At 30.9% G+C, this 23,857-nt stretch overlaps 1 protein-coding gene across 8 annotated transcripts in view; it reads right to left on the bottom strand.

Moving 5' to 3' along the window:
• Nucleotides 1-23,857, bottom strand: part of LOC139521903 (prominin-1-like) — a 63,018-nt gene that overhangs the window by 23,229 nt on the left and 15,932 nt on the right. For all 8 annotated transcript variants that reach the window (XR_011664088.1, XR_011664087.1, XR_011664089.1 and 5 more), the window contains exons 3-15: nt 22,642-22,703; nt 21,140-21,351; nt 20,285-20,405; nt 19,305-19,371; nt 17,090-17,185; nt 13,011-13,201; nt 12,134-12,208; nt 10,581-10,644; nt 9,755-9,831; nt 6,084-6,166; nt 4,455-4,607; nt 3,142-3,274; nt 2,058-2,167 (exon numbers count right to left, since the gene is read on the bottom strand). Coding sequence is in view for 5 of the 8 variants with exons in the window: in XM_071315615.1 (XP_071171716.1) it covers nt 2,058-2,167; nt 3,142-3,274; nt 4,455-4,607; nt 6,084-6,166; nt 9,755-9,831; nt 10,581-10,644; nt 12,134-12,208; nt 13,011-13,201; nt 17,090-17,185; nt 19,305-19,371; nt 20,285-20,405; nt 21,140-21,351; nt 22,642-22,703 (1,444 nt within the window). In the remaining 3 variants the exon portion in view is untranslated. The remainder of the gene's footprint in view (nt 1-2,057; nt 2,168-3,141; nt 3,275-4,454; nt 4,608-6,083; nt 6,167-9,754; nt 9,832-10,580; nt 10,645-12,133; nt 12,209-13,010; nt 13,202-17,089; nt 17,186-19,304; nt 19,372-20,284; nt 20,406-21,139; nt 21,352-22,641; nt 22,704-23,857) is intronic.

Genomic DNA, 23,857 nt, shown 5'->3' with positions numbered 1-23,857 from the left:
AAAGGATCTAATATTCTGAACACAATATTTCAACGGCTTTCAAAAACATGTTTGAACTTAACTGACACAACCTCACTCTGAAACTCTTTACTCAAGGTTTTCTTCTTATAATTTGACCCACTGATGTAGAAGCATAAACAGATGAATTTACTAACTAGTTATAAAGACCTCCATCATCCCATGATGTACCAGCTGCTGCAAAAAAGCATGATACAGTACTTAAAACATGGCAGTCAAAGGTTGTTGGTAAGGCCCACCTAAAAAAGCTGAGCAATTGCATACAGCTGTTGATAAAATGTCTGATTGGTTTGATCCTTAGTACAAAAGATTTTTTTCATGGTACTGTAAATTCAGAAACTATGCATGCATTTATGATTGCAATTTTGTTGTTTTAGACTAAAATCGATTTTAATTCATGTGATATAGAGAAAAATCCTGATTAGTTCATAATTTTTTTTAGAAAAATGTGAGTTTTAATCATTGCAATTATAATTAACACACGAAGTGATATTTTTCCATCATTAGGAAATATGGAAGGTTGCATTCAAATTTTAGTTTAGGCCACACATAAAAATATTTTGGCTTGCCTAAACCCTATACCAAAAGGAATAGACAGTGTGTAGGTAGGTAGGCATTTTTCTTCAATTTTTTTTTGGCAAAGAGAAATTGAGGTGTTGGATGCTCTTTAGTTCATGCCTATCCGATTTAAAAATAAACAAGAATGTGTCCTCAGTACACGAATGCCCCCCTCGCACTATCATTTTCCATGTTCAGTGGACCGTGAATTTGGGGTAAAAACTCTAATTTGGCATTAAAATTAGAAAGATCATATCATAGGGGACATGTGTACTAAGTTTGAAGTCGATTGGACTTAAACTTCATCAAAAACTACCTTGACCAAAAACTTTAACCTGAAGCGGGACAGACAGACGGACGGACGCACAGACCAGAAAACATAATGCCCCTCTACTATCGTAGGTGGGGCATAAAAACTTTCACAATAACAGATTTTTTTCTTATGGTCTTATGGTAAGCAACATAATTCATCACTGAGATAGCAACCACCGTCAGTCTTTTTTTCCCTTATCTCTGTTTTCAAGATGCTTTACCGGTTATAAAAATTATAAGATTCTTCTTAAACAAGACCCCAATGTAGGCAATACCGGGAAAAAATAGAATGTATATCAGCGATGCAACTTATTTATATCGGATCTGTCGGACCTAGGAGTCAAAATTTATGCAGGTCCTTGGGTCCACAAAACTTAATTCCCCATCAGTCCCAGCCGAGTATTTTGTTTATAAAATTGTGATCAACAATAATAATAGTAAATTTCCTGTTCCCTAGCTTTTTCTTACTTCTGGAACCAGTATTTCTACCCAGTGACAGTTTTTTCCTACCATGTCCACATCGCCCTAAAACATTCCACGTATTTCCATTATGTTTCTGGTTTTAGAAATTCCCTCATCAGGAAGGAGGTCTTTTAAGCATAGTTGATAAGTTCAGGAAATATGTCATATGGCAAACAAAATTTGTAAGTGGGTCTGGTTCTAGAAATTCCCTCTTAAGCTTAGTTGATAAGTTCAGGAAATATGTCATATGGCAAACAAAATTTGTAAGTGGGTCAAAACCCAGAAAAAGACCTAACCAGTCACCTAATCTAGTTGATAAAGCTGTTAAAATCAAAATTAAGGTTTGTTCAATAGCATCTCATTTGATTTTTGAGTGAAATATCAGTCTGGCAGAAATGTAATGGGTCTGGGAAAACTTGGTACCCTGTAGGCCCCAATGTCTGACAGGGAAAAAAACTGTTTGCATCTCTGAGTACATACATACTATTTTGAATTTGCTCAATTTCATGGTGGTTGGCACTTCTGGTTAGATAGCATTGAACTTCAGTGTATGAAGCACAACACCCATTGGCATTCAACTTTTTATTTAATATGGCCTTCTACCTGTTTTGTTTTGATTGTCACTGACAAGTAGACAAAACACAATCTGGCTAACTGAATAAATAAAGCTTTTGACAAAGTAATCTGATGCCATGAAAGAAGCTTACCTCAAAATTTTCTTCAACGAAAATGAATGGGAGCTGTTCTGAAGAAGAAGCTTTCCAAGCAAGGAACCAGTACCTCCATACATTGATTGATATATGTAAGTGTCCAAAATCTAAGGAAGAAAACAAATTTTTAATATTTTTTTAGCATGCCCTTTTTTTTACTCTAAAATATAGTACTTGAGCAATCACAGGCCAGGTAATAAAACTCAAGGCAAATTTATAAAATTCAATTTCACATATGCTAAACAATAAAACATGTGGCTTTTACATGATACTGAAGTGTGATTGCTGATAATAGTTGTAGACTTTCAATGATGATCTTATCTTTTTCTTTGCATTTTTGCAGAACTATTAGTCATAATAGTAGACAGAGCGAAAATGTTCAGAAGGATTTACTCTGGAATGACCATTTTTATCCCTTTTATAAATGTTTGCAGAAGAATTTGATAGGGAGCAACAATATATAGCAAACAAAGATTAACTAAGATCTACAAAATCAAAAGTTCACATGCACTAAATTATTTCATACAAGATCATAACTATGTTTTGCAGTATTTTTCAACATTCATATGCATTTAACTACTTAATATTTATATATAATCAGTGTTTTTAAAATTAGACATATCCAATTGCTTTAGTCAAAGCTCTGATTCCTTGTGCAGGTTTGGCTTCACTTTAGGTCATTTTTGGTTTCACCAGCTGTACAGAATTTGTATATACATGTATAAGATTCAACTCCACATTATCAAGAGCCAGACGAAAAATTAGTAAAATCATTCCCTTTATAGAAGCTATTAGTAAGACTTGACCAAAGTTTCTACCCATGGTGCTGTGGATAGACAACTGACCTATGGATAAAGATAGTAGAGCGGAACACTAGACAATGCCTTTAAAATTGGTGAGGATGGCAAAAGGTAAAATATCTAATATAGATACACATATAGGAAAATCACATAGTGAGTCATAAGCTATGTTACCTGAAATGAAAACACAGATGTATCTTCAGAGAAATATCTTTTTCACGGAAACAATATTCAAAATGTTTTTCTACCAAAACTACATCTATATATTAACATATATTTACTGTTTGGAAATCTGTCAAATCTGGATCTGTTATTGGCTCACAGACAAATCTATGCATTGGCGTACCAAGTATGAATACTAGTGTTGTCAACAGCATCAAGAAAGAGGAAAATATAAAAACAAATCCAACTGCCCTACAATTAAAAAAGTAAATGATGTTAAATATCTTTCAAATAATTGTCTTCAAATTACTGTAATGCATTAAATATATGTCTCATTCACATTCAAAGCAGTGGGCTTGTAATTTAAGGCCAGCAAAACTCATTTTTTTTAATCAATACTGCACACACTTAAGTGTTTCACCCATTTGAGAAATTTCTGTTGAAGGTCACAGCATTACATTAATTTAATAGCATTATCAATGATTCATTTCAATGAGAAAAAGGTGAGATCTGTCAGAAGGATAGATAAGCCTTAAAATTATAAATCCACATACCAAATATAGTTCACCCATTTCTTATAGTATCAAAGAAAAAAAAACTTAACAAGAAAACTAATCTTTAAACCAATGAAGCACAAAAAAGTTCAAGGTCAGATGAACTCTGCCAGGTATTCATTCTTCCATACAGACTTAAAACATAGCACTGACTTTCAAACAATGAAAATGAGGTTATGGTCAGATGAACCTGCTGATTATACATGTTTGTACACTATCATTTCATACACCAAAAATGTCATCTATGCAGAACTTTTTTTTTAGTTCTTATTTGTTCAATCATTGTTGATCTTTTTTATTTTCTAAAGTTTCTATCAACCTATTATTGTTTCAAGATTAAAGACAGACCATTACGTCAAAAAAATGGTAAAATTGTCAAGAATCAACTGACAATTTATGCCAATTGACTTATTTGTAGATCTTGTATTGTTGATCATTTTTGTTTTTTAAAAGTAGATCTCAAATTTATTTGACATCAAATTTCTCTGTCTTTAGCAGACTTCAACAGAAAAAAAATGAACAATTATATAATAACCCCCTTACTTTATTTTTAACTAAAAGCAGAGGTCTAGTCAGGATCCTAAACTATCAAAAAATACACACCAGATGTTTTTGTTGGTATACTTTGGTTATCATTTGATTAGGGCTGGAACACAATGAATTAGTCCAAGATTAGGGTTGACAATTTATTTTTTAAGAGCTGCTGAAGCATTGGAGCTCCCCCCGAAAAAAGGATCTAGAAATAGTCTGCATCTGCAAGATGATCAACTTGACCATCCCGATTTGCTTCATAACTGATAACAATAATTAAATTGAATTAAAATTTACAAACAAAAAAATAAAACGTTTATAAAATTGGACATATCTTAATGACTTACGCCATGAACATATTTCCACCACATGAAGAAAGACATGAACGTTCTGTAGGATCTACATCTGGGCTGTGTCCACATACAGCAAACATGAGTCCAATAAGGAGCAACAATACTATTAGCAATATGACAGAGGCTAGACCAATACCACCATACCATCTGTAAAACAATTAAATATTTGATGAATGTGTTCCCTTATCAATTTCAACAACAACATAGGCAGCTACTAAGAAATAAATTTTAACCAAACGGTCGATTGTAGGTGCGAATTACATCTAGATCTTTATTGACAAAAAGAAATGAAACTCTACTGTAGGAATCATATGCAGATACCTGAAGAAAAACAGTTATCTTCTCTAAGATGAAAATATATGTATTAACTCACACAAATGGGAATGATATTGTATATTTATTCAATATGAATAATATATTTTTAATCTGTTCAATGTAAATCCTGATCAATCATAAAAAGGCTGTGTTTTATAATCTTTATTTGTCATATAAGTAACATTATACTTGTGACATAAACAAAAGTAACAACAACAATAAAATAACTGAGTTGAACACACACATATCTATATATATACAAGTAAAACTAACTAAGAGTCCCCTGTCCTCAGCTCTAAAGACTGTTTTATAAAGGAACCTGTTTTTTTTCACTTGGTTTATATTAGAAGGATTTAGTAGGACTACTAGTTTTTCAGTATCAGATAGATTTGGAAACATAGGATTATCTATTGCCATGTCATTAAAAAGTTTTATACGTAAAACATTATTAATTTGACAGTGGAGGAGAAAGTGATTTTCATCTTTTATATAAAAACATTTGGCATTGTTTCTATTGAAATTGTAAGTAATGCTTTTTGTTGTTGTTTACTCATAGAATAAAATTAAAAAGACCTTAATTCATACAGTCTCATTTTTCAGTTTTTAGCTAAAAAAACCAAACTATTTTCAAATAGGAAAATAACTATGCAGAAAATTTTGTCAGAAATTAACATTTCATGTATGAATCAGTGTTTATATTGAACAGATTGAAAGTAGAATATTGATATTGAATAAAGACCACATCAACTGCAGTTTTGAGAGTTGATACATGTATTCTCTACTCAGATAATTTTTTCTAGGTAAATCAATCATTGAGTGATCTCTTAGAAGAAATTAAAGGTCCCACTTAATAATTAACTATACAGAGAACAATTATAGTTACTTTATCTCTTCAAAGGTACAAGAAAACTGACAAAAATTTTAAGTTGATGATTAACTGCAAATATTTCTGTACTCCTTTAAAAGGAGTTTCATTTCTTTTGCAATAAAGAAATATATATGTATTATCATAAATTCCACAGAAAGATTAAAGACTGATTTTCAAAAGCAATAATTTGCATCTCTGTCCCTGGAAACAGTTTTGAGAAAGAATTCGCAAATAACAATTTCACCACATATGTGGTATGTATGACTCATTGGTATAGCCTTCATTGTGTGTGTTATGTGAAACATTTCTTCTTGAATTTACTCTTATTCATGGAATAGAAAAACGGCTACAATCATAAGAGAATTTCCGTTACAATATATTATTGCTGAAGTATAGCTATTTGCAATGATGTTACAATTTTAGAAGCAAACTAATCTTACCTATATTGATCATAGTCTACTGCATATTTTGTAAAGTTTGTTAGCATATCTTTGTATGTGTTGATGCTGAAACTTCCAGTTGTCTGAAAATTAGAAAATGAATGGAGTTATTGTGATATGAACTTTGAAAACATCTATTATAATTTTCGAGATAATTAATAGGCAAAAATAAAAAAAAATTAGGAACAATCTTCATTAACAGACAATAATTTCAAAAAGATCTCATCTGAAGATTTTAATGTTCGACTTATTTGAAGATTCTGTCTTGCTCATCCTTTTTGCCTTATATAAGTTTCTGTGTATTATAATTTTGCAGCTTAAAGACGAAAAAGAAAATTTTTGAGTTATAGTAAGAAAATTGGAAAATCCTCCCCCCTCCTTACCTTTAATGGGCATATAAAAAAAAATAAAAAATAGATGTGTCAAAGCGACACAAATGGCCCCATCTCAAAAAGTTGAAAAATCTGCAATTTCAATAACACTTGTGGACACAAACATGATGGAAGTCTCACATATAAAAAATCAGCTCAAAATCTGGAGGCGTATAGGAAAAAAGTGCGTATAACTGTGATTTTCAACAATTTTCAAAGTTTTAAACCCTCAATTTTGGCAAAAATAAGCGGAGTGGAAAGACAATTAAACTTGATCTGAAACTCATCATGGGTAGGTAACTCATAAACCAAAAATCAGCTCAATATCCGAAAGCATTTAGAAAAAAAGTCTGTATAACTGTGATTTTCAACAATTTATCAAAGTTAAAACCCAGTAATTTCGGCAAAAATTAGCCGAGCGGAATGAAACTTTAACTTGATCTGTAACTCATCATGGTGAACACACATATCAAAAATCAGCCCAATATCTGAAAACGTTTAGAAAAAACTATGTATAACTGTGATTTTCAACAATTTATCAGTCCATAGCCCTTAATTTTGGCAAAAAATTAGCAGAGCAAAACAAAACTTAAAACTTGATCTGTGATTCATATTGATTAACTCACATGCCAAAAATCATTCCAATATCTGAAAGTGTTTGGAAAAAAAGTCTGTAAAACTGTGATTTTCAACAATTTATCAGTCCAGCAAAAATTAGCAGAGCAGAACATAACTTAAACTTGATCTGTAACTCATCATGGTTAACTCACATACCAAAAATCAGTACAATATCTGAAGGCATTTAGAAAAAAACTCTGTATAATGCAGTGTTCTCCCCAGATATTTCATTTTAAGCATCCTGGTCAACAGGTGAAATTGAAATACTATCTTGTTTCTAAAAATTATAGCATCACATCCATAACATAATCTTTAAAGAAAACCAATTCAGATAGCATCACATTTAAGATTATAGCATCACATTACCATGATGCTAAAAGGCCCTGGGGAGAACACTGTAATGGTTTGTTGCGGAATAACAGAATTACAGAATTACAGAATGACGGAATTATGGACAAGGGTTAAACTATTTGGCACCGACAACTTCGTTGAGGGGCCATAAAAAAACAAATAGTAGATATCTGACAGATTCTAAAAAATGTTTTTACAATTTACCAGCACCAAGCAGCTTACCATTATAAATTAATTCTGATCAGTAGTGCTAAGTAAAGTGTGACTGAAATCTTTTTTTGGGATGAACAGACGGACTAGGGGAAATATATACAATATAAAAGCAATCGAGGGGGTGTAATATTAGCATCAGTCTTCAGTAATAACATACCATGACAAAAGAGGAACAATAAACCATTGATTTTTTTAAGTTGTCTGATCTTTAAATTGAGTTTTATAAAGTTGTATTATTTTTTATTAATGAAAGCTACATCTTTTCAGTGAGTAATTTCCATGTTAAAAAATATAGCTATAGTCCACTCAAACTAATTGCAACAGAAAATGTTTTAATTCTAATCTATAGCATTAAGCTCCAAATATACACAGAAAAAAGTCCCATAAAATCTAACTTGAAGAAAACTCAAAATCAGCATTTATAATTCCCTATGGAAATTAACATTGGAAGGGGAGATAACTCTGCAAAAATGAATCTTTTTTTATCAGTTTTTGGTTGATTGTCTTTAAATTTAGGTAAAGTATGATGTTTGGATGGGGTTATAAGTTCATATTTGAATATATTATGTAATCCTCTGTTCATGAAATGTACAAAACCAAACTGTTGTGGGTATTTTTATTTTTTATGGTGCATTTTATTTAAGAAATGAAATTTCAAATATGTGGCTTTGTGAACATTTTGAAAAAATAATGTGAAAATTTGGTATTGTTTATATCTGTATATTATATTTTTTCAGCATCTTACTTGCTTAAAGAAAGTTTAAACCACAAAAAGAAGAATATACGCTTAATTATTTTTACTAAATTTGAGATTCTTTACCTTGACATGTTGAAAAAATTTAATAAATGGTCAACTAATGAATTAGGAAATCTAGATTGTAGCTTGATAAAAGATATGAAAACACCAATAGGTTGCATTTCTGTAAATATTGACAATGCAATTTCCCATAGGAACTCCTTTTACGGCTAAAACTGTACCACTTTTACTATGAAGTTTTGAAAAAAATCTTATCCTAGAATTGAAAGTTCATATGCACCACAATTTTTTTCAACCGTCAAAATATAGGGCTGTGCGGCATATTTTCAACGTTTATATGCCCTGAACTTCTCAGAGTTAAACTAACACTAATTTTCTTAACTACCCCTACCTTGAATGAAAGGTTACCACAGATTTCAATGTAAACAATATGCACATGTAAATTTACTGGTTACATACCCAAGCTATGTCTCTGTGAGATGGAACACAGAGAGCATAACTGTGAACCAGTATGTAAACAAAATTAATTTTCTATGAATATTTAAGATCTCCCCAAAAGAGGCGTGTTTTGAGAAACAGCTGTATTTACAAAGTGCAACCTATAGAGTTGTTTGTTATACTCTATAGACGGCTAAAATATCAAGAATCAATGCATTCTGTTGAATAAAAGCTGTAAAGTTATAATTTTATATCAATTTTTATTGATATTTCTGCCTTTTTTGCAGAGTTATCTCCCTTTTCAACGCAAATCGCCATAGGGAATTTTAAATCGTGATTTTTTTTAGTCTTCCTCAAGTAAGATTTATGGGACTTCTGTGTATATTTGGGATATAATGCTTAAGATTAAAATTTAAAATCTTCTGTTGCAATTACTTTAAGGTTAGGGTCAAATGTATGCTAGATTGACTGGACTACTGGGAACTATATCCTTAGGGCTATTCCAGAAAAAAATGTATGGAGGGGTTGGAAGGCAGTTTTAGTCAGCACTCGCCACCCGGACAATTGTAATTGAGAATATAGTGCATTATAGTGTGAAAAGTTGCTTTGATACCCATCACCCATGTATTATTGATATATTGTGCCTTCCAACCCCCCCACACATTTTTTTCTGGAATAGCCCTTACATCTTAGTTCACTAGCGACTACAGAGAGTTTTGAAACATAATTAACTTTTCAAAACGTTTCTCTGTGACATCATTTTTCTCTTTGAGTTTGTTGATTAGCTTAAACTTTTATTTATTTACATTAAAAAATTACTTTAAACTTTTAAAATTATCTAACATTGAGGTCATCAGCTAACACTACACTCAAGTTCCTACAGCTGAAGTTTAACAAATGAAATCAGTTCTTGAATTACTCACATCGTTTTTAAAACTGTCTGCCTGATCAATAATTGGTTGAATTTGGTCTGATAGATCATTTACAGTTTTCTTTATATCTGAAAGGAAAACTATGACTAAAACAAAAATTCAAAATACATAAAGTCTTTTAAACAGGAGATTGTCCGGTGAGAGACAATAATGGCATAAAATTTGAAGTACATCTATTATAAAACCTTTGACAATTTTTAAACACTTAAGCATCTTCTTTAGTTTATTTAATTAGTTTTTGTAAAAGATTTAAACTTATTTGGTTATCACAGATGCCTAAATTAAGGCTTATATATGTATATGAAAATTTAATCAAATTTGCCACAAAACATCCATTTTCAGATAATTTGTGTCTGAAATGAAAGTAGCCACATTCGTGTTCAGTCTCAACCTTCATATATGTTATATATCATCATCAAATCACCGTCTAAAATCTAGTGCAAATGCAGAAATTGTGAAGAATTCAGTAATTTTCAAAAAAGATTTTACTTAGAATAATCCACAAAATGTAAATTTGTGTACTGATGTCAAGTTAATTTAAGATCTGCTTACCCTTCCGGAGCAATTGAGATCACCCCTAGTTTTTGGTGGGGTTCGTGTTGTTTATTCTTTAGTTTTCAATGTTGTGTCATGTGTACTATCGTTTTTCTGTTTGTCTTTTTCATTTTTAGCCATGGCAATGTCAGTTTGTTTTAGATTTATGAGTTTGACTGTCCCTTTGGTATCTTTTGTCCCTCTTTTAATTTAACACATGTTTATAAGTAATTCTATTCTTTAATATTGGCAGCAGAAATATAACTTATGTAAGAAAACAAACCTGCTACCACTGTTGCTGTCTCATTTTCAACAGTCCATGGAATGTCTTCAAATCCTTGCTTAGCCTTATGTAAAATATATAACATGACATTGATTTCAGATAAAAGACTAAAAATGTGGGACTAATGCTTGTTGATCTAGGAAAAGGGTGTGATACTCAATAAATCAAATTCAACCAAAGCAAGATAGCACTAGAAAAAGCATTTTCCAAAATGTATATGCTTCTTGTAAAATAAGTACAAAATTAATTTGGTTTATATCACAAGTCACAAATTAACTTTATATCAAATATAAGCAGTAAAACAATAATCAATTGTGTTAATTCTATTTAACCTGTAAACATTATAAAATATGATAAAACTACTGACACTTGATAACCAAAGGAAACTTGGAAACATAAATCTGATTTCATTTATCATATTGAAATTTCTAGCATCTATTTATTGTCTCAGACTGGAATACCTTCATTTTTAAATACCAAAGGAATGTCCTGTTTGTGTCATAAAAATCATTATAATTTAAATATGATGTATTCAACAAATCCCCCCCTTTTTTTATGCCAAAAAAATCATGAAATAGATATTAGAAGATGTGGTATGAGTGCCAATGAGACAACTCTCTATCCAAGTCACAATTTGTAAAAGTAACCCATTATAATGTCAAAGTATGGCCTTCAACACAGAAACTTACTGACTTTAATAAAATACTTTAATACTGACTGGATATCCATGGAATAGTAAGTTTATTGTTCCTTGAGGTGCATGTGCAACTATTGCCCTGAGGCAAAGCCAAGGACAAAGTTGTACATGTATTTCGGGGGGACAATAAACTTACTATTCCATGAATATCCAGTCAGTAAGTGTTTTATTATATTGAAAACTTCAACAGACAATAAATGGCAGGGATAAATCAACTATCAACTGAATTGCAAATTTCTGTTATTTCACTTTTTGATATCATCAACTCAGAAAATATTCCAAGGTTTTTATTAATGTCAATAATGAGACTGGGTGAGTAGTGCAATAATAAAAACTTTCATTTTGATGACTAAAATAGATCTGTATGCAGATTTTATTCAAAATCACAACAATTTAACACAGTTTTGGGTATTCTTGTAAAATCACATTGTAAATACATGACATAATTTACAGTATATTGATGATGTTCTGTCACTCAATAACAAACATTTCTATGAGTGCTGACACCAGGTATAAGTCAGTGAACTTGAAATTAAAGACACTACAAAATAAGCAGGTATGGCATAATGCTTCTATATTGACACAGATGAATGACTTCAAACTAGAATATGGTATACCTTATGATTTTGACTTTCCAATGATCTTTTCATTTCCCAGGAATAACACACCTTTTGCTAACCTAGTTGACAGATCCTTTTGAGGTTTGTTGGATTCCCTAAATTCCTGTTTGTTTCCTTGATTTGATTCTTTCATAAATTGATAATGAGTTTTATAGAGTAGAATATGTGTAAGACATTAGCAAGCTTACCACATATGCATTGTTTTTATAATTATCTATACATATAGATATACTTACATCAACAACAATTCCTGTCAAATTCTGTGACTGCACTGAAGAGATTTTATTTATCTGGTCAGAAATATCTGGAAACTAAAGAAATAAGGTGAAAGTACATTAACAAGGGATATCCAAATATATATATAGTTTATCCTGTATTGCTGATCCTGTTTTGTCTTGCACAAAATTTAAAAATACAATTTTTTTTAAATTATCATTTAAGGGCAATCCCTCAGTTTAAACAGAGTCTACAAGTAATTTCTGAACAAATTTCCTTTATTGTAGATCTTATCTTATCTTGCAGATCACTTTTGCTTTTATAGTGTCGAGATATTTATCTTTTATATGTTTCAAGATAATAGCCAAAACATATTGTTAACAAGAGTGCACATGTTGAAATCTCTCGCTTTCTTTACTTATCATTGATGTTGATATGTCTGTATGATTTTGGTCTTTTGTGGATAGTTGTCTCATTGGCAATCATACCACATCTTCTTTTTTATATATCAAGGTCAGATGAACCATGCGGGGCAGACATATAATGCTTAAAAATCTACCATACAACAAGTTTAAGCAAAACAGACCAAAACACAAAACTTAACACTGAGCAATGAACTGTGAAAATGAGGTCAAGGTAAAATAAAACCTGAGCCTAACATGAACATCATATAAGGTGCATATAAAGCTTTTAAGAATTTAGCTAACAGCACAGCTGTAGCAGCTAGCTGTCGCAGCTAGCTGTCGCTGGATCATTATCCCTAAGTCAAGCTTTCAAATTTCCAAACTATGAGGAAATCATGTATCTGGCATAAAGTCATAGCCCAGGTATTTTTGATCACTTTTTTAAAGCTAGTTTGAAGCATATTTACATTGAACTTCAAAAGAAAATACCTACAGCATTAGCATCTATTGTAACATTTAACTCTGATACATCTGGTGCTCCAGTACAAACTCCGCATGCAGTTATATCAGTTCTGATATCCGTCCCCAGTTGATTTACAGCAGATTCCAATGTTGTTGCATTACTTTGTAGATGTGATATACTTGTATTCAGATCGATTAGTGCTAATGCAATGGTATCCACTTCTACAAAAATATGAAAAGAAATAACTATATATTTAAAATAACTATATATTTTTTCAAAGTAGCAGTTTTCTATACCTGATTTCAAACATATCTTAAAAGTCAGGAGGAATTCATTTTAATGGCAAATACAGTCATCACTCATAATTTCTTAAGAATATCATACATCACCATTGTCATCCGTCAATTAACCAATGGTCAACTAGACCTTTTGCAGAATCAGGGAGACAAAGTATGTAAATTTTCATATCTTTTTTTAAATATGCCATATGGCAGCTAATTGATAGAAACTCATTAACAGTTATTCTTAAAGGTATGCATTCATCATTTATCAGGTAACACTATGCCCTTTCAAGATTTACCTTGTGATGCCAAATTTCTATTGATACTTTTTTTTTTATAAATGAAGTATAATCAAAGTGATGGAAATCACTCATGGAAAGATTGGAAGAGTAGTTTGAATTATTTCATATTAAGGTATGGTGGGGACAAAAGAATATTAATAAAGCACTATTGCTGAAAATTCTTCTAGTAAATGTTACCAACTACCCTTGAAAGACATAAGATCTAGACCAACAGCTAAGAACTTTAAAGTGTCAATAAAAATTAATCTAAAAATGTTGTTGGGGCATTTTGTAAGTTGAAACAAAGGTTATATGACATTGAAAATTAAAAGTTGTAGAGTGCCTTTTGATCAATTTTAAAACTATTTTTCAGTGCAGGGCATTGAACATGTACTTTTTCAATGTAAACAAATTAAAAAAAACTTATTTTATTGAAATGTGTTTTTTTTCTTGTTTGCAAACATATATATTCTCTTCTTATAAAAATTAAAATTAAAATGACTAAAATAGACATAATATGATTGATGGGGAATAAACTAATAAAAATAGTTTGCTATAATTTAAATTTTTAAAATTTTAAAACTGTTACAAGCCAATTACTGATAAAAAAAAAAGTGAACTGACCTTAATTATTGATTAATTGCACATGATCATTGAGAATTTATCAAGTAAATTATAGGTAAGGCCTTCCTTGAATACCTTTTATATATTCATATTTATATAATTTATATTTCATTTTTTTTAAAAGTCTTGTGAATCCTTAATTAATCATTTATCTTTCAGACATAATTTACAAAATCACTTTATGTAATGTAGATCAAAAGAAATAAATCAATCATCCTTATATATCACACATCTAATATTCTTTTGACTATGCTGTATTTTAATGATATTCATAAGCAAATATATATTATAAATAATAATATGTACAATATTTTATTGTTTTTTTAATAATATTGATTATACAGTCTCTCATAAATCTTTTAAGATTGGCACATACAATGTGAATTTAAAGTTTGTTGTTATACATGTATGTTTTATGTACCTGTATGAATATTTTATTGTGTAAATATATGTAATTGTATGTGGTGAGACTTTAATAAAATATTGAATCTGAATCACATTTGTGTATTCAGTTATGAGGTCAAATATTCATTGTTATTTGTGTATTGGGATGTATATTTAAAGTTCTATATAATTATGTAAGACTGAGGTTGATAAGTAATGTGGTCAATTTGATTGACAGTTTAGAAGGTGGGGCATTGTAATTAATGGTTCACCTTGTCCCTTTGGTATCTTTCGTCCCTCTTTGTCCCTGAATGGTTGATGATAATGACAGTTGTCAATCATCTAGTATTGTATCAATACTCAACTTGAACTACCTGATCAAAATGTTTTAAAAAAGTCTTTCCATCAACACACCTTAATGACATACATTCTTGAATGATCTGCCCCAAAAATATAACCATTTTTTTTTAACAGTTTATATGTATATTGTGTGCACATACATGAGAACTATAGGGAACTATATTTCAGTGTGAATACATATGTAGTAATAGTAGCTAACCTGTGATTTTGTTAGGGAGTTCAGTGCCTAAGGAAAGATTTAGAAATAGTTCCAATCTTTCCAAAAAAAAGAGTGTTTTTATTAGAACAAACACACATACTCCCTAGCTATCCAAAGAGATCACTGGTCAGTATTATAGCTTCCCATATTTCTGAGGGATAAAAATTACTTGATGATAAGCTTGTCAAAACATTTGTAAGTGTTCTTCCTGTTGTCTATGTTTTCATTGTGATAAGGTTTGGTTGATAGATTATGGTGGAATGTAGGATCGCTATGTATTGGTATTGCAACAAAGTCACAGGCTCAACAAAAATGAGGAAATATTTTTCCTCTAGAATTATCTTTTCATTGTAAGAAGATTCTGTCCTACTTTGTTAAAAATCCAGGAAAGTTTATGAATCTAATAAATGTTTTTAAAACTTCAACTGCAGACTGTATGTAATGTTAACTGGAAGAAAAAGTAAGTCCATTTATAAGTAATATACAGAAAAACAAGAAATATATTTTTACAAAATTTCCTTCTAGACATGTACACTAGCTTTTGATCATAAACAAGAACCTGTCCATACTTGGTACAATTACAGGGTAGTTTAAGGAAGTTATTAGAATTTTCAAAACTTTAACCACAAACACCATGAACACAGAGTGAATGTAATGTTAACTGGCAAAAAACTAATAAAATTGAGAAAGGAAATAAGTCCATTTATAAGTAAAATACAGATAAAACAGGATTTTTTTTACAAAATTTACCTCTTGACACGCTCTTATGATCATATACAAGATTCTGTACAAGTTTGGTAGAAATCCAGGACAGCTTAAGAAGGTTATTTAAATTTTAACCATAGAGTGAATATTTGTGGACGCTGCAGCATTGAGCAGACGACAATGACAAAATGTAGGATTTGCTATGTATCTTTTGTGACAAAAGTTGCAGGCTCAACAAGGAATGCATAGTAAAACCCCTAAAACCCTTAATAAAGTGTGATTTTTCTAAAATGGAACTGTAATCATCTCCAAGCAAATTGCTCATCCTGCTATCTAATCATGATTATCTAGTATTGAAAAGCAATCATCCTGCAATCAAATAGGATTGCATTTTTGCATGCACAACCATTCTGCTTGGTTCTAATTACTACAATATCACTAATGCCGTGCAATGAATGGTAAAAGTAAAAATCCTTAAATTCAAACTTGGCCTCCATTTGATCATCAGAAACAACATATCAAATCTTAAAACAAAACATTGTTTTGTGTCTGTCATACTGTAGATTTTTTTACTTCAATAGGTACCAATTTCCATGGTATAAGGAAAACTTACATGTTTGTTGTTATATTACTTAATTTCATGGTTTTGCCAAGGTCTGCATACAAGCCTATAGAAAACTTGTTATTCATTGAACATTTAATTTTGTTGTTCACCTGTCTCCATGAAATCCATGAAAAATTGGTATCCAACAAATAACATTAAATCCACAGATATTGTTTTTCTTAAAATGTTATGTCATAAATTAGGCTATTAGTTTTCTAAATTGTATTGTTGCACATTTTTCATGTTGGGGACTTAGATAACCAACTTTATTGTACATCAAACAATTCTTATTAATTTACCATTGCATTATGTACATATGAAAACATATTATAAAGATAAAGTTGCAGAGGAAATAAAAATTAAAACAACAAAATCCTCCCACCTGTCAAATTTTTTTCCACAAGTTGGATACAAATCTACTATAATTAATTTTAGTTGCCTTAATTCATTTCTGAGCTTTGTAACTCTAAACAAATGAATGATTAATCACAACTACAAGAAAGTACTGCATAAAATTTTTAATTGTTTTATATTAATCCCAAATGAGTACTGTACATGTATTTAAAAGTGAAAACTGAACAGTGTTAAATCTTACTCTTTAAAAGGCAACAAATATCGTATGGATCCGTTTACCTTTATCTTCATTTTAATGTAGCAAATAAAATACCTACTTGAAGCAAGACCAAAAGCACTATCAAGGGCTGTATCAACTCCACCACTGGTTTTCAAAGTTGATCTCACAGGTATCCCAACTATATAACCAATACCTGATCAAATATGAGAAACAATTGTTAACCTTTGTTAGGCTATACATCACTATCAAACATAAATGATATTTGTTATCGTTTTATTTTACTTTTATAGTGAAAGACAACTGTGAATACCTTAAGGTATCCACCCGCTATTACCCAACCGCACGATAACCACTTCAGGTGTTGGTTCACCTTGTTCAAAATAAATGATATTTGTTTAAACTAAAATACATTGCAATTCTTAAAAGTCATATGAAATGAGTTCCTTGTATTTATCTTTTAGAATTATTGAACAAATACATGAATGTAAGATGAAGGGATTAGATTAAGGAGGTTATATGTTCCTAGTCACATCATGTTCATTTGGAAAAATATGTGAAAAAGAGGGACGAAAGATACCAAAGGGACAGTCAAACTCATAAATCTAAAACAAACTGACAACGCCATGGCTAAAAATGAAAAAGACAAACAGAAAAACAATAGTACACATGACACAACATAGAAAACTAAAGAATAAACAACATGAACCCCACCAAAAACTAGGGGTGATCTCAGGTGCTCCAGAAGGGTAAGCAGATCCTGCTCCACATGTGGCACCCGTTGTGTTGCTTATGTGATTACAAATCCGGTAAATAGTCTAATTCAGTAGGTCACATTCATGAAAGGGAAGGGGATTGTAGTTACGACGTAAGAAACATATCTGATATCATTTGTGAAACGGTTATTCCATAACGGTCAACCAACTCGTGATGGCGTCCGTAAAATTTAGGAAGGGATGATTTCAACTTCACCATTTGGAACTCTTGGTTTAATAGCTTCCTTGTGAGCAGTAACCCTCTATCAAGAAAATCATGATAGGAAATGCAAGCACGGGAATATCGTATCAATTGGGAGATATATACCCCGTATGCAGGTGCTGCTGGAATGTTGCTACTTAGAAATGGAAAGTTCACAATTGGAAAGCTGAAATTATCTCTTTTGTCGTAAAGTTTTGTTTTCAACCGACCCTCATTGTCAATTTCTAGATGTAAGTCAAGATATGAAGCCGACTTAACTGTATCTGTAGTATCCTTTATCTCCAATTCGAGCGGATAGATGCGTTCCACATAGTCACCAAATTTTGAATTGTTTAGTGAAAGAACGTCATCTATATAGAGGAAAGTAGAGTTAAAGGATATTGCTAACTTCTTATGATGTTACGTTTGAAGGTTATTATTATGTTCATTTGAAAAACATGTGAAAATTACATTAATTATTCTTAATGACCTGGACTACCAATGAGGGCCTTGATCGGTAGGCCCTGGATTGCATCTTTTTGATGTTTTTTCCCAATGGTAATTATTGAAATATTAAAAAAAAAAAAAAATAGAGATACTTATTTTCTAATTGTCCTGATAGGTATTTGCATTCAAATTGCTTAAAATTAAATCTTTTTACAAAAAATAAACCATAAATCTTAGGAGTATATTGTGAAGGAAGACAAAAAAGGGGAATTAATTCAAATTTTTTGTCAAACAACTTTGAAATAGACAAATTACCTATGACCTTAAGCTCAGGTAATTGGTTTTCATTAACAGTGTTTTGACACTAGTTTTAAAGCTGTCAAATGAAATTGCCAATAATAAAATAAAATTACTTAAGAAAACAGTTTAAAGTCTCAAGAATCTGGGTGAATATAAATATTTTTTTTCAGAATATCTGGGATAATTCACCACCAGGCAGTTATTTGAAAACTCCTGGGTGGGGTAAAATTGAGTTTCACCAGCAAGATATGGGTCAGTTGACAGGTACATACGTCCACTGAAGATAGAATCTTGACCTGCTGCATTTTAGCCCTTCTATTTATGTTTATCAATAACAGTTGTGCTTGTTCATGAATCAAATCAACTGTCTACATTCCAAACCAAACATTCAGGTATAAAGTTTAGTCAAATTTAGCCCAGTAGTTTCAGGTGATTTTCAAAGTTTACAATGAATGCCAAGTCAGATAACAGAAGCTCAAAATTCCTTTTAAGGACAGGGTGAGCTAAAAAAAAAAAAAGAAATTGACTACAAATATATAAGGCGCAGACTGCAACAAGATATTGTTCTGTAGTTTTCGTAGTTTATAAGTAAAATAAAAAAAGGTACTTACTATCTAAATCTCTATAAATAACATCTTTGGTAAAGTTGAAATTAGCAAGCGCAACATGCTTTATTTGCTACAAAAGGAATGACAGAACATAAGTCAGTCTGACAGCTGAGTCATGTAGGTTACCTCAAGCCTCCTTATCAAGGTTTTTTAATCTTCTAGTAATTATATGCATTTATTAAAGTAAAACTGCTGTGGATACAATTATTTTCATTGCTACCAATTTCTGTGGATTGTGACTGAAATGGAGAGCTGTCTCAATGTCACTCATACCACATCTTCTATTTATAAAAAAAAAAAAAAAATGTTTCTTTAGACCATTGAAACATGAAAATCCTGTTAAACTAATAAAGTAAAATTAATTACAGGAGGTCTGATGATGTCCAACTTACAATCATTTTAAACTGAAAATCACTTACTTACTCAGTAGATGACCTTTGAATTTTAAAACAATAAGATGACATATGAATCTGAAAACGTATTACATAGGTATATTCTTTATGGCATGTTCACATGAAACGCGATTTAAAATTTCAGAAAGCTCTTTTTTGTAGTTCCTAAAAAAAAAATCCACATGGCCATTTTAAGTTAAAATATTAGGTTCATAGGAAGTTGATAAGTGTCAAACTTCATAGCATACTACATGACTAGAAGCTCTGATTTGTAGTTCTTGAGAAAATTAGAAGGTAATTCTGTTTTTATTGGAGGGACAAACAAATAGGGCAAATAATTATGACTTCTTGCAAGGCTATTTCAAATTTTTGCTTTCACGCCTTCCTGCAATGTCGCGTAAGGCGTAAACAAAATTATAATATAATACATGTAGCTTTTCAAGATGTAATAGTTATTTGGACTAGGGGTCAAACAGTATATTCCTCCTTCAGAGAGGGAGTATAATAATATTGTTGTCAGTAGTTCAGTACATAACTCAATACTACATATTTAAAACTAGTACATAACTATACTATATATCAAAAACTTACATAAACAAAAATGTCGATAAATGTTACAAGGTCATCCAATGCATTTGAAGCTGTACTGTCAAAGGTTGTAACTGTATCTGTCATCTGGTCATTTGAAATATACACACATATCATTCCAGCTCTGTCAATATAAATTTATATTCATACAATATTTTCAAGATATAACTAATGATAAGGTTTGAAAGATATAATTAAACTATATCCTTTCTAGGATGAAAATCATACTTGACTAACAATTGTACATCTATAATACTAAATAACGAGGTCAAACTTGTTAGCGGTCATGCATTAAAAACGACTTTAACCATATGTATAACTAATATAGAACAATGGTGTTGATTAAAATTTACATCATTCCAGGCCCTTTTGTTTTCCAAATAATTAACATTACCAGAATTTAACAAGTTCCAGGTGAAATCCAATACAATACCAATAGAATAGATCACATGCAATTTTGGTTGAAGTTTACTTTATATTCTTCCCTCCACAATATGGAGTACCACTGCTATATATATTGGTTCAAACAGGAAGATTTTGAAAGCAAAGAAAGCTGCACATCTTATAAACCAGCACAACTTCATCAAATGACAAAGCGAATACTTAAAATCCAGACTAAAAATAAGGCAAAGGTACTTTGATTCAGTCAGGAGCCCCCATTGGATGCATGATGCTGGTGTGGTCTAGTATATGTCATATCACAGATCTTAGCTTTCTTTAAGCACCATTACATGTGTTAAAGAGACACCAATAAATAATCAATAAATTTGATTTTTTTTTACACAAATAAAAATTTGTATTTGTATATTTCTTTTACATTTCATATGTAATGTATGTTAAAGACACTGGATAACTTACACTATAAATGTAATTAAGACAAACAAAATAACAGCAAAGGTTCTTCTTTTGCAATGGTTGTCTGCATCTTCAGGTTTCTGCTTCATAGCACCACCACAATTATTACAGCAACATCGGCAGCAACAGAAACACATTCCAATTAAAGGAAATAGAAATATAAACAGGAAACCAATCACTATTAGGGCACCATAGCCAGCAAATTCCTTCACATACTGAAATAGAATAAATTGATCTATGACAAGAGCATAAATCATTCCTGGCATAATTTATGTTATACTTTTTCAGAAACAATCTACTTATTTCTTTTACTGCTATCAGAAAATTAAATGCAAAATTATTTAGGTGTAAAACAATAACTAGAGACCCTAAAGAGCCAGTGTTGCTCACCTAAGAATAAGTGCATACATTCAACAGAGGGCACACTCCAACATTGTTCAGTCAGATTTTCTCTATTCATAACTGTTTTCAAAATTAGGAAGAAATTGTGCATTTAACACTATGTTCTATCAGTGATATTGTTTGCCTTAAATTACCGGAGAATAAAGGCTTTTTCCCCTGGAGAAGAATCCCAATTTGAAAAAAAAATGGCTTAAAATTATTCCCAAAAAGACAACTTTTTTCCCAAACAGTGCAGTCTCAGTAGTAATTGTGTATGAATACAAACTGAAAACAATCATTTAAACATTTTTTATGCCTAAAATGACTACATGTGTAGATTTGAGGGTCTATTTATGTATCATCACTAATAATAAGGGGTCTTATTTAAAATGAGGGTTTACCTCTAGAAAGGGGTTCTGCAAATTGAAGTTCCAGTCAAATTCATGGTTTATTATAAATTTCCCAATATGGTCAAAATGACGCACATTTTCCCAATAAAAAAGGGTAGAGGTAGTTTTGAAAAAAGCCAACAATATCACTGTCTATTTTTAGCCATGTTGGCCATCTTGATTGGTAATCAGGGGCAGACACATTTTTTTAAACAAGATACTCATATGATGATTGTGGCAAAGTCACTCATTTAAGTGTGGTTAGATTAGGACGAGTAGTTTCAGAGAAATTTTTCATAAAGTTAAGAAATTGAAAAATTAATATATAAAGGGCAATGTAGCCAATAATTAAAGGATTTGTTGGGACGATTTTCTCCATTCATCTTAAATATAGATCTTCTTTTGCCTATCATTTTTGCTGAAGATGCCAATCTTATTGGTGTAGCATGTCACTTAATAAAAGATGCAGCTTTACTAAAGTGTTATTGTCACTTAAGTTATAATAAGTATTTTTTTTCTAGCAGTCATTGAATAAATAAAAATATAGTCAAGGACAATAGACACATGACAGACAGAAACTTCCTAACATAATTTAAGGCATCTGCACATTTTTGAAAGTTAAAGCTTGAAGCAAATAGTTAACACTGTTGCAACTGAATTGTTATACCAATATGTCTCGCTATCTGCGACTTATGGCACTGGCAAGACAAAAAAAATATAGCTGTTTCTACTTACATCAAGGTAATTTTCTGTGACATCATTAATCAATGTCCCATTTATTATTTTATCAATAACTCCTGTAAAAAATAAATTAGACCAACTTCATCACTTAAAACAAGGGACTCAATTGCTCACCTGTAATTTTTCATAAATGATTATCTTTGCTATTCATTGAATTTCAATAATATTAATGACTGGCTTAAGAAATCCATTGAAATGTTCCTTATATCTGTCATATATATTTCTTCATACCACATATTTGTTATTCACTCTTCATTTTATCAATCACTGTTCACAATAAAATGTGAAATATTGTTTCCATTCAAAATGTTTAGGACCCAGTTCTTAAATGGATCTATTTCAGAAGATAAATTGCTCAGAAAAACAATTTATTTCACAATTAGTAAATTATAGGCTCAAAACTAAGTAAGCCATGTCAGCACGTGGTACCTTGTTAAAATACAAAATTTGTGTGCACTTTTCTGACTAAAAAGGTTACAGATAACCTTGGCTTACCAATAAGTACCAATTGTATTCAATCATGTATATTGCTGGAAACTCACATTTCTGGATCGGGAGTTGTAGCCAAAGTTAATTAAGCTATAACTGTGATAAATGTTGGTGAAATTGGACCAAAATTGTCATTGATGCCACAATACCATTTAACCAAACATGCATAATTTAGGGGTTAATACTTTGAAAATATTCTGCTTTAAAAGTACATGTAATATTGATCACAAACAATTCTATGAGAAATTGTAGTTTTTATACAAAAAATATTGAAATCTTTGTGCCAATTTTAATCCTTTCTGAAACTACTCTTTTGAGTAATCCTACAACATGTTGATGGATGGACAGATGGACGTTGGTACCATATTAGTATGTCCTGTATTCCAAGGATGTGTTATCAATTACATACAAAAATCTGGGTAATTGGCTATTAATACATTAGACTTTAAATGTTTAAAAGATATGTGAACCTTAAGGACATTCTTTTAAAGTATCAAGGCTATTGAAATCACTAATACATATGTCTGTAATGTCCTTTCCCCATTAAATCACCAACTAAATCAACATACTTTCAAAAGGAATGAACATTTTTATTAGTTTTACAACTGAAGGGGTAACATAATTTCTCCTATCATACAAGTTGTATGAAAATATTGTTTGTTTTTCCTATCCAGAGGACCCTGCAATAACTGTGCTACTCATAAAATTTTATTGTCAAATC

This window comes from Mytilus edulis, chromosome 4 (genome assembly GCF_963676685.1).
Source record: "Mytilus edulis chromosome 4, xbMytEdul2.2, whole genome shotgun sequence".
NCBI classification, from domain to species: Eukaryota; Metazoa; Mollusca; class Bivalvia; order Mytilida; family Mytilidae; genus Mytilus; species Mytilus edulis.
The sequence above is the reverse complement of the archived record's forward strand: the minus strand, read 5'-3'. Positions and strand labels throughout refer to the sequence as shown.